The following is a 17680-nucleotide window of genomic DNA, read 5'->3' on the forward strand; positions in this document are numbered from 1 at the left end:
CATATCCGGGTCATTCCGCTCTGATACAGCGCAGACCAATCACAGGCGATTTAGTAAGGCATGGCCAAATATAGAAGAACAGGGGCGTGGCGGAAACTGGGAGGGCGTGTGCGGGCAGTAGGGGGCGTCAGAGAGCAGCGCAGTGAAAATCTGACTTTACAATATAACATTTATTTTATTCTCTCTTAAAATTAATAGATAGATAGATAGATAGATAGATAGATAGATAGATAGATAGATAGATAGATAGATAGATAGATAGATCAAGTTAAAAATATAATCAACTGAAAAATATAAATGAAATATTTATAACATTTTGCATGCATTATCATATCATTTTTAACTCTTATGAACATTAAATGTTTAATCAATTATTTATCATTTCTGGTATGTTTTTAAGTGCAGGTATGACATATTCTTCAGCTAGGAAATTTATTATTTATTTACATTTTATTCTTTAAGGATCAGGATTTAGATTTTACTGTGTTAAACAGGGCACATGCAGAAAAGATGCTAGAAAAGGCATCATTTTAGTATATTTTAACAGTGATAACGGAATTAAAATACATATTATTAATATTTCATTAATTCTTCATATTTTATAGTTTTATCAAGAGCAAAATATGACGTGAGATCCCAGTCAGAGTGCCGCTCTATATTCTCGCGTGATCTGTACAAGTGCCAGCTGCACACCATAGAGCTGCACACAGACCAGGACGCGAAAATCTCGCGATATCCACAGAGCGGCAAGATGGCGGATGATCCGTGAGACCGCGGGCTCGCGGAAAGCGCGGTCACGACTGGTAACGGTCCACTAAACACTTAAATTTATTATAAACTACATATTATATAAACAACGGCAAAAAGTTGACGAGACGTGTCTGTGAAATACTAATATTGTTGGAGCTGCAAATGACACATCTCAAATATGAATGTGGTAATTTATTTACATAAATATATTTTAATCTATAATAACCTAATAAATGTCAGTAGCTCGACGTTTTGCTCGCTTTTTATTGCCCTTTAGTAATTATCAATCATTGGGTATCATTCAAAAGCTTAAAAACACTCAAATTCAAACTTCTATAACGTCTGTACAAAAACTAAATACTAAATAAAAATATTGTGATAATGTAAAGATATTGATTTAATGAATTAAGCATCACCAATATTAAAGTGTTAGTTCATCCAAAAATGAAAATAATGTCATTAATTACTCAGCCTCATGTCGTTCCACACCCATAAGACCTTCATTCATCTTCAGAACACAAATTAAGATATTTTTGATGAAGGTCTTATGGGTGTGGAACGACATGAGGCTGAGTAATACATGTCATTATTTTCATTTTTGGATGGACTAACCCTTTAACCTATGCCTCCTCATAATGAAGTAATATAAATGAAGGACTGTTTCCCATTGAGGGAAATTGTTTATATGAACTGAAACTATGATGTGATATTAATATATTGAACCAGAAATGCTTCCTGGCCATTTCAGGTGATGATAAACATGAATATTTTCCAGTAAAAATGTGACTGAGTGATTCATCCAGGCCCGTTTGGATTGGTGCGGCCCGTTCAGGCACGTCTGCTGTAATTAAATCCCTGAATTCCACTTTTCTCTTCAGTAACTCTGTAAAGTTGACGTCTCATGACATCGGGTTTTATCTCGTTTCTGGCACTGACGGCTTGTTATGAATGTGCGTGTCAGTCAAACTGCTGCTTTTCAAACAAACAAACTCCGCAGCTTCACCTTCAGGCCAGAAACAGACTCGACGCAGGTTTGGCTCTGTCCCGTTGGACATACTTAGTGTGCGGTAAACCGCAGTCCTCAAGGGGGCGATAGAGTTTCCTTGAGTTGTGGCGAATGATGCGACAACGCTAAGAATGCAGCGCGTTATGAATTGCGCTCATTTTGGAACACAAGCTTTGCGTTCATGTAGCCTTGCTGTGCGTTTGGTGTGTGTTGGCGTGTCGGGGTCAGATCCACACGTGTTTTTAATGTGTTTGATTTAACTTCTCTGTCCTGTACAAGATTGAATCGTAAAACATCTCGAGCAAAAAGTGAAAAAAGATGGCAGACTGATAATGTGAGCTGGACGGATGGAGAAATGAAGGATTAGAGAGCAGTTTTACCCTCAGGGCCGCTGCTCACATGTGTGTGTGTGTGTGTGTGTGTGTGTGTGTGTGTGTGTGTGTGTGTGTGTGTGTGTGTGTGTTTAGACTCACATTGTGCCAAACTGAAATCTTGAAGCTCTTACGCTCTGAGCTGTGGCTTCAGAGACACTCCGGCGACGCTGAAACTGCGCAAATCGCTTGGCGAATCTACAGCATACTTGTTAAAATCGTGGTTAGCATTTTTTTATTGCATTGCCTGTTCTGATGAACTGTGCACACTGTGAGAAATAATGTTTCCCACAATGCACTGCGCTTGATGTGATGCTTTATTCCCAGTGCGATTAATTGATTCATACGGTAACATCATCTTTATTTGATCAAGAAAATTAGATTAAAAATTATATATTTATTAATGTAAGGAAGCTTGTTTCAGCCATGGAATAAAAAAAATTAAAAAAGTTTTCTCACAATTCTGAGATTATATCTCACAGCTTGTGCAGCTCATAAACTACGAAAGAAAGTACGAGTTTATACCTTCCAGTTACAAGATATAAACTTGCAATTGTGAGAAAAAAGTCAGAATTGCGAAATGTAAACTTGCAATTTTTTTTAAAAAATTCAAAATTGTGAGATATAAACTCGCAACGAGAAAAAACTACAATTGTTATCCTCTGGCGAAAACAAAAAACAGAATTGTGAAATGTAAACTCAATTACGAGTTTATAACTTTCACTTGTATAATAGAAACTCACAATTATGAGAAAAAAGTCAGAATTGCGAAATGTGAACTTGCAATTCCTTGAAAAAAGTTAAAATTGTGAGATATAAACTTAAAACTACAAGAAACAAACTACAGTTTCTTTATTCTGTGGGAGAAACAAAAATCAGAATTGTGAAATATAAACTCACAATTACCAGTTTATAACTTTCACTTGCATAATAGAAACTCACAATTGTTCTTTGAAAAAAGTAAAAAATGTGATAAACTTGCAACTACAAGAAAGAACTAAAAAAAAATTATCCTGTGGTGCAAACAAAAAAAAAACAGAACTGTGAAATGTAAACTCGCAATTACGAGTTTATAACTTTTAGTTGTGTAATAGAAACTCACAATTGTGAGAAAAAAGTCAGAATTGCAAAATGTAAACTTGCAGTTCTTTTTGAAAAATGTCAAAATTGCAAGATATAAACTCACAACTACAGGAAAAGACTCAAATTTCTATATCCCGTGGCAGAAACAAAAAACTAAATTGCAAAACTTTTAATTGAGTAATAGAAACTCAATTCTTCGGAAAAAAAAGTCAAAATTGTGAGATATAAACTTAAAACTACAAGAAAAAAAGCTCAAATTTCTTTATCCCGTGGCAGAAACAAAAAACAGAATTGTGAAATGTAAACTCAATTATGAGTTTATAACTTTCACTTGTGTAATAGAAACTCACAATTATGAGAAAAAAAGTCAGAATTGCGAAATGTGAACTTGCAATTCCTTGAAAAAAGTTAAAATTGTGATAAACTCACAACTACAAGAAAAAACTAAAAAAAAAAAAAAAAAGATCCTGTGCTGGAAACAAAACAGAATTGTGAAATGTAAACTCACGATTACACGTTTACAACTTTCACTTGTGAGATAGAAACTCACAATTATGAGAAAAAAAGTCAGAATTGCGAAATGTGAACTTGCAATTCCTTGAAAAAAGTTAAAATTGTGAGATATAAACTTAAAACTACAAGAAACAAACTACAGTTTCTTTATTCTGTGGGAGAAACAAAAATCAGAATTGTGAAATATAAACTCACAATTACCAGTTTATAACTTTCACTTGCATAATAGAAACTCACAATTGTGAGAAAAAAAGTCAGAATTGTGTGACAAAACTTTTTTTTAAATTAAACAAGCCTCCATATTTGTGATGATAATGACATGAAGAGGTCACGTGACGGCAGAATATCACACTGCGTACTGTTTTTAAATCAAGTATGTACAGTAGTATGTTGATCTGAGACGCAGCCGCGGGAGGGGCGTCTGGATCCGGCTCAGTTCTGTGGTATTTCCCTCGCTAATGAAGTCGAGGGGGATGCTGTTTGGTGTTTTGCGGTTTTGTTTGACATTTGTAAGTTGTGTAATCGGCGCAGCAGCGGGACGCCCGCGCTCAGCGTCTCTGAATCCAATTAGTGGCGCGCAGAGAGAGAGTTTCTGGGTGCGGCTCTTCTTCTCTTCATCAGTGCTGATGTTGTGCTATTCATCTTTACTGAAGTTACTTCACATTTATCAAAGTACTGCATGATTAACATTCACATGCTAAATCAGGTACTTCAAATGCAAACTAGAAATGGGATTACCATCCACAAAAAGATTTTTCGTTGCTGCAAATACATTTTTAAAGTGATTTACATGAAACGAATGCATTTATTTTCTTATGTGTGTCGTGAGGTCACTGCTGCTGATGGACTCTTTCTGTTCACGAAAGGCGTATGGCTAACATGTGCCAATTACAGGGTTTGAGGTCAAAGGTCAGTGTTAGACCCCATGTCATTAAAACATGCTGGAGTATGTGTGTGTGAAAGTGTGTGTACTAAGTGTGTGTGTGAGAGTGCGACTCTCTACAATCCGAGTAAATCAGTCGCATATGCGACCAAATTTCACTAAAAATGTGGCTAGTAAACTGTGCATTCAGTTGCCTACAATTGTGTTAGAGGCAACAAAAAAAAGTTTAGCGCAGATATAATTTCATTACCTGCACCGTTGCGCGGCTGAGAGCGCCCTCTGTGGCTTTCTCTTTCTCGCCTTGGAAGTTGATCTTTTGTACGTGTTTTAAACTCTTGCCATTTTAAACATTCAAGGGCAAGAAGACGCGAAAGAGTAATAATGTTGGCGTCGCCTCATCTGAATCATGGAAAAAACGTCATCAACAAACATTTCTCGTCATTGTTTTTGTTAACAAAATTAGCACTTGCGCTGAGAGCCATGATGAAGTGCTTACAGTGTGTGTTTGTGTGCTAATGAGGCTCTGAACACGAGCCAGATTCTGCACCTGCAGAGAGAGAGAGAGAAAACACTTCTGATGAAGAGATTACAGAAATCAAACGCCAGTCAGCGATATTAACGCTGCGACACGACCGCAAACACACCACCACCGCTGTGAGAGTGTGTGTGTGTGTGTGTGTTCACACAGCCCCCCGCTGCAGCAGAATGTGAGGAATGTTCTAGAGCGCCAGTGAGAGTCGAGCTCAGAACTTATTACTAACAGGTGAGAGAACGGCAGCGCAGCACCAACATCTAGCGATGCCAGAGCCTCACCTGGTGAACGTGTCGCTGCCTGTCGGACAGATTCTGCTGAAGCGCGTCGTCCCGCACACACGTCATGACAGCGCAGGAATTCAGATCCTTCATGCATCACAGCCGCTCCACACACTCTGCATGTTGAGAAACATGAACCTTCTGTCATCGTTTATTCACCCTCATGTCATTTAAACTCACTTTGACTTTCCTTTGTGGAACATAAAAGAAGATAGTTAGCCGAATGTTCACGCTGCTCTTGTACATATAGTGAAATTGAACAGTGAGTCCAGCTGACAGGGAATATGAACAAACGTTCTTCCAGTAACATTAAAGGAACCTATAACGCCCCTTCCACAAGATGTAATATCAGTCTCTGGTGTCTCCAGAATGTGTGTGTGAAGTTTCAGCTCAAAATCCCCCACAGATCATTTATTATAGCTTGTCAAATTTGCCTCTATTTGGGTGTGAGCAAAAACACGCCGTTTTTGTGTGTGTCCCTTTAAATGCAAATGAGCTGCTGTTCCAGAAGAGGGCGGAGCTTTAACAGCTCAACAACAACAAAGCTGGAGAGTCTCACGCAGCCAAAATGAGGAAAGTGTTCATCCTTACATTGTTCAAACCGGAGTCGACACTGATGGAGAGACTCAGGAAGAAGTTACAACTTTTAGACGTTTCTGAATGGTTAGTGGATAAATTGATGTAGTTGCTGTGGAGTTGATTCAACTCATCCACTAGCATGTGCCGTCATGTTCATCTTTTGTGCAAACCCAGCGTTTGTTTGGCGTAAAATGACGGCATGTCAACAACACTCGACTACAACAACTCTTCCTCTTCTCTAAAGCAGCCCAACATGGCCCCGCCCCCTTTGTTGAGTGTTCTCGGGGGCGGGGTTTATGTAAATGTGGGGTTTGTGATGTCACCAATCCAGGAAGAAGCTCGTTCTAGTTCCTACCAGCCGTTTAAAAAGTGATTTCTGTAAAAGAAAATATCTCTCTTTGCATTGAACGTTGAGCGTCGTAACTGTGCAGATGTTGTTTATGATCAAACAGCAACATTACACACTAACTAAAGTTACAACAGTGAAATCATAATCAACCAGCGCTTTAATGATAATAACCCGAACTCCTCGTTTTGTGTTCCAAGTTATGATTCCATTTGAAACTCAACGATTGTCCTCTTGATAAAGTGCAGTGATGGTATCAGATGGTGGTTTTTGTCTCACATCCCTTTGAAAGCAGAAGATCACATACAGAGAGCTTGAGTTTGTTCTGGATGCTGGAGAAGATTCAGATCGGATTGCAGGAGATTCTGACCTGCCAAATCCACCAACATCATCATCTGCCCGCCCACACACACACACACACACACACACACACACACACACCTCACGTCTGACCCGCCCCCAAACACACACACACTCACACTCGTGCTGGGCAGCGACTGCAGCGTACGGCTCCGCTGACGGTGTGTTTGAGAGCAGACGGACCGACACTGTTTCTTCTGACTGTGTGTGTGTGTGTGTGTGTGTGTGTGTGTGTGTTAGTGATGTAATTGTTTAACTTCAGCAGGTCATAACAGGGCGAATCGTCTGTTAATCACCATATGAGATCCGTCAGCGGGACATCAGACACAGAGACGCTCGAGAAACCGTAAGTTTGACTCACTGAAGCCTGTGGATGTGTTTGTTTGACTGCTTTAGTTCTGTTTAATTGCTCAAGTTGTTACTCAGCTTTGCTTGTTCTTCAAGTTCAAGTTGAGAAGTTGTTTTAGCGTCACACAACTACATGAGATATCTGCGTCTGTCTCTGCCTCACTTTCTGCTTCTCTTTGAAATATCGGATCCGTTGGGAATGTTATTTATGAAAAAGGGGTTATTTGGTTTCTTGTGGACGTGCTGTTTTAACTGCGTCTGTTCGGTTTGGCATAAAACAGAGGAGGCATTTAAGACGCATGCTTTATTAGAGTCAGGTGGTATCAGACTCTCTCTCGCTCTCTCTCTCTCTCTCTGGTGTTCTGGACCGAGTGAACTACATTGTTCTCGTGTCTCGTTCTGTGATTGTGCGCCAGTTTCTGGCTTGATTGCTCTCCATCGGTGCGAAACCGGCCAGAGAGAGTCCAGAACATTCAGCAGAGACGCTGCACAAACAAAAACTACTAAACCAGCGAACAGGGAATGTTCTGACAAAGTTATGAACAAACGCTGTTCCAGTAATGTTAATAGAACGTTCCTTCAAAGTTATCTGGTCTTTACATTTATACATCGTTTTTCTGAAACATTTTAGTTTTTTAAAAGTTACACCTTCTTTCTGAACATTCAGAAGTAACGTTCCCACAATGTTTGAAGAATGATCAAATGGAATATTCCCTTAACGTTCGCATAACCAAGAAAAAAACATAACATTAGCAAAACGTTCTTAGAACATATTTTAGCTAGCTGGGAACACTAGATCTCTCCTAAATGAAGTTTCTCCTGATTTCAGGTTATTTGCCGCAGCTCCAGGTGTCGTGATGTGTCTGCGCGTTCTGCTGGCATGTTTGCTGCTCGAGTTCTGCTGCGCGGCTCCACACGCTCACATCAACCGCCTCGCACTCTTCCCCGACAAGAGCGCCTGGTGCGAAGCCAAAAACATCACGCAGATCGTCGGACACACGGGCTGCACGCCACGATCCATCCAAAACAGGTCTCACACACACAGTTGTCCAGTTTAGGGAATTCTTGAACATTTCTCTGTGTTCGTTTGACCAAAATAAACATTATACTATGAAATATTACGATATTTGAGCAGCAGATAATCATCTGTTCTTTTTGAAACAATCTGTTGAGGGTTTGTGGAAGGTTCTGACAGCGTTGTGTTTTTCAGGGCCTGTCTGGGTCAGTGTTTCAGCTACAGTGTGCCCAACACCTTCCCACAATCCACTGAGTCTCTGGTCCACTGCGACTCCTGCATGCCGGCGCAGACGCAGTGGGAGGTGGTGAGTGTCACCAGTAAACACACTGAGTGAACTACAAACACTTTAATGAGCCGGACTTTAAAATGTGCACACCAAAGCACTGGACTGCATGCACTGCAATAGTGAGAGTTAGAGAAATACTGCATCCATATTGCCATGCCCAACCTGCTGTAGTGAAAACTGCAGAAATACTGTGCCCATATTGTCCCTTGTGTAGCAATAGTGAAAACGTCAAATTTCATATTTGTAGTAACAGTGAAAACGCCAAATTTCATATTTGTAGTAACAGTGAAAACGCCAAATTTCATATTTTTAGTAATAAGGAAAATGGCCAATTTTATATTTGTAGTAATAATAAAAACGCAAGATTTAATATTTGTAGTAACAGTGAAAACGCCAAATTTCATATTTGTAGTAACAGTGAAAATGCCAAATTTCATATTTTTGGTAATAACGAAAATGGCCAATTTTATATTTGTAGTAATAGTGAAAACGCAAGATTTCATATTTGTAGTAACAGTGAAAACGCCAAATTTCATATTTGTAGTAATAGTGAAAATGCCAAATTTCATATTTGTAGTAATAACGAAAATGGCCAATTTTATATTTGTAGTAACAGTGAAAACGCAAGATTTCATATTTGTAGTAATAGTGAAAATGCCAAATTTTATATTTGTAGCAATAGTGAAAACGCTACATTTCATATTTGTAGTAACAGTGAAAACGCCAAATTTCATATTTGAAGTAACAGTGAAAACGCCAAATTTCATATTTGTAGTAACAGTGAGAACGCCAAATTTCATATTTGTAGTAATAGTGAAAATGCCAAATTTCATATTTTTAGTAATAACGAAAATGGCCAATTTTATATTTGTAGTAATAGTGAAAACGCAAGATTTCATATTTGTAGTAACAGTGAAAACGCCAAATTTCATATTTGTAGTAACAGTGAAAATGCCAAATTTCATATTTTTAGTAATAACGAAAATGGCCAATTTTATATTTGTAGTAACAGTGAAAACGCCAAAATTCATATTTGTAGTAACAGTGAAAACGCCAAATTTCATATTTTTAGTAATAACGAAAATGGCCAATTTTATATTTGTAGTAATAGTGAAAACGCAAGATTTCATATTTGTAGTAACAGTGAAAACGCCAAATTTCATATTTGTAGTAACAGTGAAAATGCCAAATTTCATATTTGTAGTAATAACGAAAATGGCCAATTTTATATTTGTAGTAACAGTGAAAACGCAAGATTTCATATTTGTAGTAATAGTGAAAATGCCAAATTTTATATTTGTAGCAATAGTGAAAACGCTACATTTCATATTTGTAGTAACAGTGAAAACGCCAAATTTCATATTTGAAGTAACAGTGAAAACGCCAAATTTCATATTTGTAGTAACAGTGAGAACGCCAAATTTCATATTTGTAGTAATAGTGAAAATGCCAAATTTCATATTTTTAGTAATAACGAAAATGGCCAATTTTATATTTGTAGTAACAGTGAAAACGCCAAAATTCATATTTGTAGTAACAGTGAAAACGCCAAATTTCATATTTTTAGTAATAACGAAAATGGCCAATTTTATATTTGTAGTAATAGTGAAAACGCAAGATTTCATATTTGTAGTAACAGTGAAAACGCCAAATTTCATATTTGTAGTAACAGTGAAAATGCCAAATTTCATATTTGTAGTAATAACGAAAATGGCCAATTTTATATTTGTAGTAACAGTGAAAACGCAAGATTTCATATTTGTAGTAATAGTGAAAATGCCAAATTTTATATTTGTAGCAATAGTGAAAACGCTACATTTCATATTTGTAGTAACAGTGAAAACGCCAAATTTCATATTTGTAGTAACAGTGAAAACGCCAAATTTCATATTTTTAGTAATAAGGAAAATGGCCAATTTTATATTTGTAGTAATAATAAAAACGCAAGATTTAATATTTGTAGTAACAGTGAAAACGCCAAATTTCATATTTGTAGTAACAGTGAAAATGCCAAATTTCATATTTTTGGTAATAACGAAAATGGCCAATTTTATATTTGTAGTAATAGTGAAAACGCAAGATTTCATATTTGTAGTAACAGTGAAAACGCCAAATTTCATATTTGTAGTAATAGTGAAAATGCCAAATTTCATATTTGTAGTAATAACGAAAATGGCCAATTTTATATTTGTAGTAACAGTGAAAACGCAAGATTTCATATTTGTAGTAATAGTGAAAATGCCAAATTTTATATTTGTAGCAATAGTGAAAACGCTACATTTCATATTTGTAGTAACAGTGAAAACGCCAAATTTCATATTTGTAGTAACAGTGAAAACGCCAAATTTCATATTTGTAGTAATCGTGAAAATGCCAAATTTCATATTTGTAGTAATCGTGAAAATGCTAAATTTTTTATTTTTAGTAATAGTGAAAATGCTAAATTTTATATTTGTAGTAATAGTGAAAACGCAAGATTTCATATTTGTAGTAATAGTGAAAATGCCAAATTTCATATTTGTATTAACAGTGAAAATGCCAAATTTCATATTTTTAGTAATAACGAAAATGCCAAATTTTATATTTGTAGTAACAGTGAAAACAGCCCAATTTCATATTTGTAGTAATAGTGAAAACGGCAAATTTTTTATTTTTAATAATAATGAAAATGGCAAATTTCATATATTTAGTAATAGTGAAAACGCAAGATTTCATATTTGTAGTAATAGTGAAAACGCCAAATTTCATATTTGTAGTAACAGTGAAAATGCCAAATTTCATATTTGTAGTAATAACGAAAATGGCCAATTTTATATTTGTAGTAACAGTGAAAACGCAAGATTTCATATTTGTAGTAATAGTGAAAATGCCAAATTTTATATTTGTAGCAATAGTGAAAACGCTACATTTCATATTTGTAGTAACAGTGAAAACGCCAAATTTCATATTTGAAGTAACAGTGAAAACGCCAAATTTCATATTTGTAGTAACAGTGAGAACGCCAAATTTCATATTTGTAGTAATAGTGAAAATGCCAAATTTCATATTTTTAGTAATAACGAAAATGGCCAATTTTATATTTGTAGTAACAGTGAAAACGCCAAATTTCATATTTGTAGTAACAGTGAAAACGCCAAATTTCATATTTTTAGTAATAACGAAAATGGCCAATTTTATATTTGTAGTAATAGTGAAAACGCAAGATTTCATATTTGTAGTAACAGTGAAAACGCCAAATTTCATATTTGTAGTAACAGTGAAAATGCCAAATTTCATATTTGTAGTAATAACGAAAATGGCCAATTTTATATTTGTAGTAACAGTGAAAACGCAAGATTTCATATTTGTAGTAATAGTGAAAATGCCAAATTTTATATTTGTAGCAATAGTGAAAACGCTACATTTCATATTTGTAGTAACAGTGAAAACGCCAAATTTCATATTTGAAGTAACAGTGAAAACGCCAAATTTCATATTTGTAGTAACAGTGAGAACGCCAAATTTCATATTTGTAGTAATAGTGAAAATGCCAAATTTCATATTTTTAGTAATAACGAAAATGGCCAATTTTATATTTGTAGTAATAGTGAAAACGCAAGATTTCATATTTGTAGTAACAGTGAAAATGCCAAATTTCATATTTTTAGTAATAACGAAAATGGCCAATTTTATATTTGTAGTAACAGTGAAAACGCCAAATTTCATATTTGTAGTAACAGTGAAAATGCCAAATTTCATATTTTTAGTAATAACGAAAATGGCCAATTTTATATTTGTAGTAATAGTGAAAACGCAAGATTTCATATTTGTAGTAACAGTGAAAATGCTAAATTTTATATTTGTAGTAATAGTGAAAACGCCAAATTTCATATTTTTAGTAATAACGAAAATGGCCAATTTTATATTTGTAGTGATAGTGAAAACGCAAGATTTCATATTTGTAGTAACAGTGAAAACGCAAGATTTCATATTTGTAGTAACAGTGAAAATGCTAAATTTTATATTTGTAGTAATAGTGAAAATGCCAAATTTCATATTTGTAGTAACAGTGAAAACGCCAAATTTCATATTTTTAGTAATAACGAAAATGGCCAATTTTATATTTGTAGTGATAGTGAAAACGCAAGATTTCATATTTGTAGTAATAGTGAAAACGCATGATTTCATATTTGTAGTAATAGTGAAAATGCCAAATTTTATATTTGTAGCAATAGTGAAAACGCTACATTTCATATTTGTAGTAACAGTGAAAACACCAAATTTCATATTTGAAGTAACAGTGAAAATGCCAAATTTCATATTTGTAGTAACAGTGAAAACGCCAAATTTCATATTTTTAGTAATAGTGAAAATGCCAAATTTCATATTTTTAGTAATAACGAAAATGGCCAATTTTATATTTGTAGTGATAGTGAAAACGCCAAATTTTTTATTTTTAATAATAACAAAAATGGCAAATTTAATATTTTTAGTAATAGTGAAAACACTAAGTTTTATATTTGTAGTGATACTGAAAACGACAAATTTTATATTTGTAATAATTGTGAAAACGCCAAATTTCATATTTGTAGTAATAGTGAAAACGGCAAATTTTTTATTTTTAATAATAATGAAAATGGCAAATTTCATATATTTAGTAATAGTGAAAACGCCAAATTTCATATTTGTAGTAATAGTGAAAACGCCAAATTTCATATTTGTAGTAATAACGAAAATGGCCAATTTTATATTTGTAGTAACAGTGAAAACGCCAAATTTCATATTTGTAGTAATCGTGAAAATGCCAAATTTCATATTTGTAGTAATCGTGAAAATGCCAAATTTTTTATTTTTAGTAATAGTGAAAATGCTAAATTTTATATTTGTAGTAATAGTGAAAACGCAAGATTTCATATTTGTAGTAATAGTGAAAATGCCAAATTTCATATTTTTAGTAATAACGAAAATGGCCAATTTTATATTTGTAGTAACAGTGAAAACGCCAAATTTCATATTTGTAGTAACAGTGAAAATGCCAAATTTCATATTTTTAGTAATAACGAAAATGGCCAATTTTATATTTGTAGTAATAGTGAAAACGCAAGATTTCATATTTGTAGTAACAGTGAAAATGCTAAATTTTATATTTGTAGTAATAGTGAAAACGCCAAATTTCATATTTTTAGTAATAACGAAAATGGCCAATTTTATATTTGTAGTGATAGTGAAAACGCAAGATTTCATATTTGTAGTAACAGTGAAAACGCAAGATTTCATATTTGTAGTAACAGTGAAAATGCTAAATTTTATATTTGTAGTAATAGTGAAAATGCCAAATTTCATATTTGTAGTTACAGTGAAAACGCCAAATTTCATATTTTTAGTAATAACGAAAATGGCCAATTTTATATTTGTAGTGATAGTGAAAACGCAAGATTTCATATTTGTAGTAATAGTGAAAACGCATGATTTCATATTTGTAGTAATAGTGAAAATGCCAAATTTTATATTTGTAGCAATAGTGAAAACGCTACATTTCATATTTGTAGTAACAGTGAAAACACCAAATTTCATATTTGAAGTAACAGTGAAAATGCCAAATTTCATATTTGTAGTAACAGTGAAAACGCCAAATTTCATATTTTTAGTAATAGTGAAAATGCCAAATTTCATATTTTTAGTAATAACGAAAATGGCCAATTTTATATTTGTAGTGATAGTGAAAACGCCAAATTTTTTATTTTTAATAATAACAAAAATGGCAAATTTAATATTTTTAGTAATAGTGAAAACACTAAGTTTTATATTTGTAGTGATACTGAAAACGACAAATTTTATATTTGTAATAATTGTGAAAACGCCAAATTTCATATTTGTAGTAATAGTGAAAACGCCAAATTTTTTATTTTTAATAATAACAAAAATGGCAAATTTCATATTTTTAGTAACAGTGAAAACACCAAATTTCATATTTGAAGTAACAGTGAAAATGCCAAATTTCATATTTGTAGTAATAACGAAAATGGCCAATTTTATATTTGTAGTGATAGTGAAAACGCAAGATTTCATATTTGTAGTAACAGTGAAAATGCTAAATTTTATATTTGTAGTAATAGTGAAAATGCCAAATTTCATATTTGTAGTAACAGTGAAAACGCCAAATTTCATATTTTTAGTAATAACGAAAATGGCCAATTTTATATTTGTAGTGATAGTGAAAACGCAAGATTTCATATTTGTAGTAATAGTGAAAACGCATGATTTCATATTTGTAGTAATAGTGAAAATGCCAAATTTTATATTTGTAGCAATAGTGAAAACGCTACATTTCATATTTGTAGTAACAGTGAAAACACCAAATTTCATATTTGAAGTAACAGTGAAAACGCCAAATTTCATATTTTTAGTAATAGTGAAAATGCCAAATTTCATATTTTTAGTAATAACGAAAATGGCCAATTTTATATTTGTAGTGATAGTGAAAACGCCAAATTTTTTATTTTTAATAATAACAAAAATGGCAAATTTAATATTTTTAGTAATAGTGAAAACACTAAGTTTTATATTTGTAGTGATACTGAAAACGACAAATTTTATATTTGTAATAATTGTGAAAACGCCAAATTTCATATTTGTAGTAATAGTGAAAACGCCAAATTTTTTATTTTTAATAATAACAAAAATGGCAAATTTCATATTTTTAGTAACAGTGAAAACACCAAATTTCATATTTGTAGTAATAGTGAAAACACCTAATTTTATATTTGTAGTGATAACAAAATTGCCAAGTTTCATAAATATTGCGATTAAATGATCATATTTATACTGCAGTAGTGAGAATTGCATAATTACTGCATCCAAACTGTCATATTTGTGCTGCACAAGTCAAACTGCAGAAACACTTCAGAAGTACTGCCGTTTGTTTTTTCGAGTGATTTGTGGGTTGTTGTGTGTGAGTTTTTTGGCACGGCAGTGAATTCTCAAAATCAAAACATGCATATTGGAGAACACGTCACTCGCAGCTTCTCTTTCCGCTGGAGTGATAAATGCATCCTGCCGCATGCCGCGTGTCTTGTCGTGTGGCGTGCTGTAACAACCGAGAGCTGCGAGCAAACCACAACACCTATTTAACATCCAACCCAATGATTGATGGACTCGCGGCGAAGGCTGAGCGGCTCTTTATGAGGCATGTTGAAAGACAACAAACACACTCATCAGTCTTGTGCAGAGAACACGGCGCGTCACGCGCGAGTGTGTGTGGATTTTGTGTGTTTACAGTATTTGGCGGTGGGCTTTAGCTCTGCCCTCTAGTGTTGGAGATTATTTTGGCAGAAGACGGGAATGTTTGACCACCAGTGATTTCGCTAGAGGAGCAGTGTGTGTGAGAGATGTCAGCATATGAAAATAATCACGTTGTTTGCCCTCTTCCTCACCCGTTGAGATCTGAGAATTGCTGTATTGACGTTAACTGAACGCTGTGACGCACAAAGAATGTTGAAGTTCAGTTCGACTTGAAAAGCTTTGGCTATATTTACGCACTAACATCATGTTCTGTTTGTGAGACCTCTCTTAGCGTTAGCCGCCGACTCAAAGAGGCCGCCCTCTGCTACTTATTATGTTCTTTTATGCAATCTGGCTTTAATAGAGAGCAGTTCTTGTTCAGTAAATAAAACAGACTGGGGCTTGTGTTGACAAAGACCTGCAGTAATGTGACAGCAACCTGATCTGACCCGCCGTACCACTCTCACTTACTGTAGACTAACATTACACTGTCCACTTTCCAGTGTTCTTCGAGCCAAACAGAACATGTCTGATGTTTAATTTTAGACTATTGTGATCTCGTGCATTGCCAGAACGTTCCCTGTTAGCAGGGTAGTCAGTCAGCGTTGAGCAGATTAGCATACTCACTTAACGACCTCATTCTTCAAGCAAAAAGCGTGTTTTCCTGGTGACGACCACTCAAAAAGTATAGCCATGCATTTGAACACTTTTTGTGTTAACATAAAAAGACTCAACTGTGTGCAAGAGACGTGTTTTTCTCCTCGTTTGCATTACATTTATTCATTTAGCAGAGGCTTTTATCCACATGGAGCATCACAAGCATTTTGTCACAGTATTGGCAGCACAGGAATGGCCTCTTTAGATGCGAATCACTGGTTTTAGCGCAGAAAAAACACTATTTCTCGACTGATGCTGTGTTTAGATCAGATCCAGCTGACTGTGTGTGTGTGTGTGTGTGTTTGCAGGTGACTCTGGACTGCTCCGGCAGCGATGAAGCCCCGCGCGTGGATAAGCTAGTGGAGCGCATCCTTCACTGCAGCTGCCAGTCGTGCAGTAAAGAGAGCGGCCAGGAGGGGGCGCTGCTGCAGCTGTACCCGTCAGAGGGAGCGCTGGAGACGCCGGCGCTGTCAGACGCGACACACACGCACGCGCACCTAGACATACACGCGCCTGAGGCGGGGTGACGCGCACTCACCCAACCTACTGAACGATCTGTCTCGCTCTGTTTGAAGCACTTTTTCACGTAGAGATCATGACATTAACTTTAGCACAATCACTGAAGCTTCAGTCAGCTCTGTGAATAACCGCACACACACACACACACACACACACACACGACTTTATATTACTGACGCATTTACACACGTCCAGATCTATATATATACGTAATGTAGCCTACAGGAACACATGCAATCAGACTTATGTAATCACAATAAAATGTGAAATCACCTCATGTCTGAATGATTATTCTTCAATATATACAGGCAGATATGTCTCCCTTAAATATGGAAGCTTTGCCACAGTTGAGTAAAAAATATGATTCTTTAAGTCATAAAACTTTCAAATAATTTTGACTTAGAATCTATAATAATAATTACTTAGTTTCTCATAATAACGAAAAACTTTATTGTAAAAATGACTTATTTACTCATAATAATGAGAAACTTTCTCATAATTATTACTTGTATGCATTTTCAAAGCAGCAGAGCAGAAGGTCGAGGCACGCTAGCGACATCTGCTGGTCAAAGCTGTGTAAATGCGAGAACACAGCAAGCATGGCACCATCTGCAAAACAGTTGTTTTCGTTAAAGTTAGTTTAATCTATAATATCATTAAATAACATTAATGATGAATTATCAGAATATGATATGGGCTTCCATACTATATAGTCTTTTATTCATTTGTGTATGAACGAGCAGAAACACCGAATGGATGGGATGATAAGAACAGGGATGATAAGACACTAAAGTCACTAAAGTTATTATTACGTATTATGTTTCTCATTATGAGATGTTGAGTCATTATTACGAGAAAGTTTCTCGTTATTATGAGATGTTAAGTCAT

General features: G+C 34.9%; 1 protein-coding gene across 4 annotated transcripts; it reads left to right on the forward strand.

The window, feature by feature from the left end:
- Positions 1-705: 705 nt before the first annotated feature.
- Positions 706-17056, forward strand: nbl1 (NBL1, DAN family BMP antagonist). Of its 4 annotated transcripts, none has more exons than XM_067398907.1 (5): positions 788-803; positions 6967-7050; positions 7882-8082; positions 8263-8374; positions 16582-17056. In XM_067398907.1, exons 2-5 carry the CDS (start codon positions 7004-7006, stop codon positions 16798-16800), a joined length of 579 nt encoding a protein of 192 aa, XP_067255008.1. In that variant the 5' UTR covers positions 788-803; positions 6967-7003; the 3' UTR covers positions 16801-17056. The 4 variants fall into 4 exon arrangements, with proteins under 4 accessions (XP_067255009.1, XP_067255008.1, XP_067255006.1 ...); XM_067398906.1 differs by lacking the exon at positions 788-803 and adding an exon at positions 6837-6865 and having other exon boundaries at positions 6970-7050; XM_067398908.1 differs by lacking the exon at positions 6967-7050 and having other exon boundaries at positions 706-803.
- Positions 17057-17680: the final 624 nt, after the last annotated feature.

This window comes from Chanodichthys erythropterus, chromosome 10 (assembly GCF_024489055.1).
Source record: "Chanodichthys erythropterus isolate Z2021 chromosome 10, ASM2448905v1, whole genome shotgun sequence".
In the NCBI taxonomy this organism is placed as follows: domain Eukaryota; kingdom Metazoa; phylum Chordata; class Actinopteri; order Cypriniformes; family Xenocyprididae; genus Chanodichthys; species Chanodichthys erythropterus.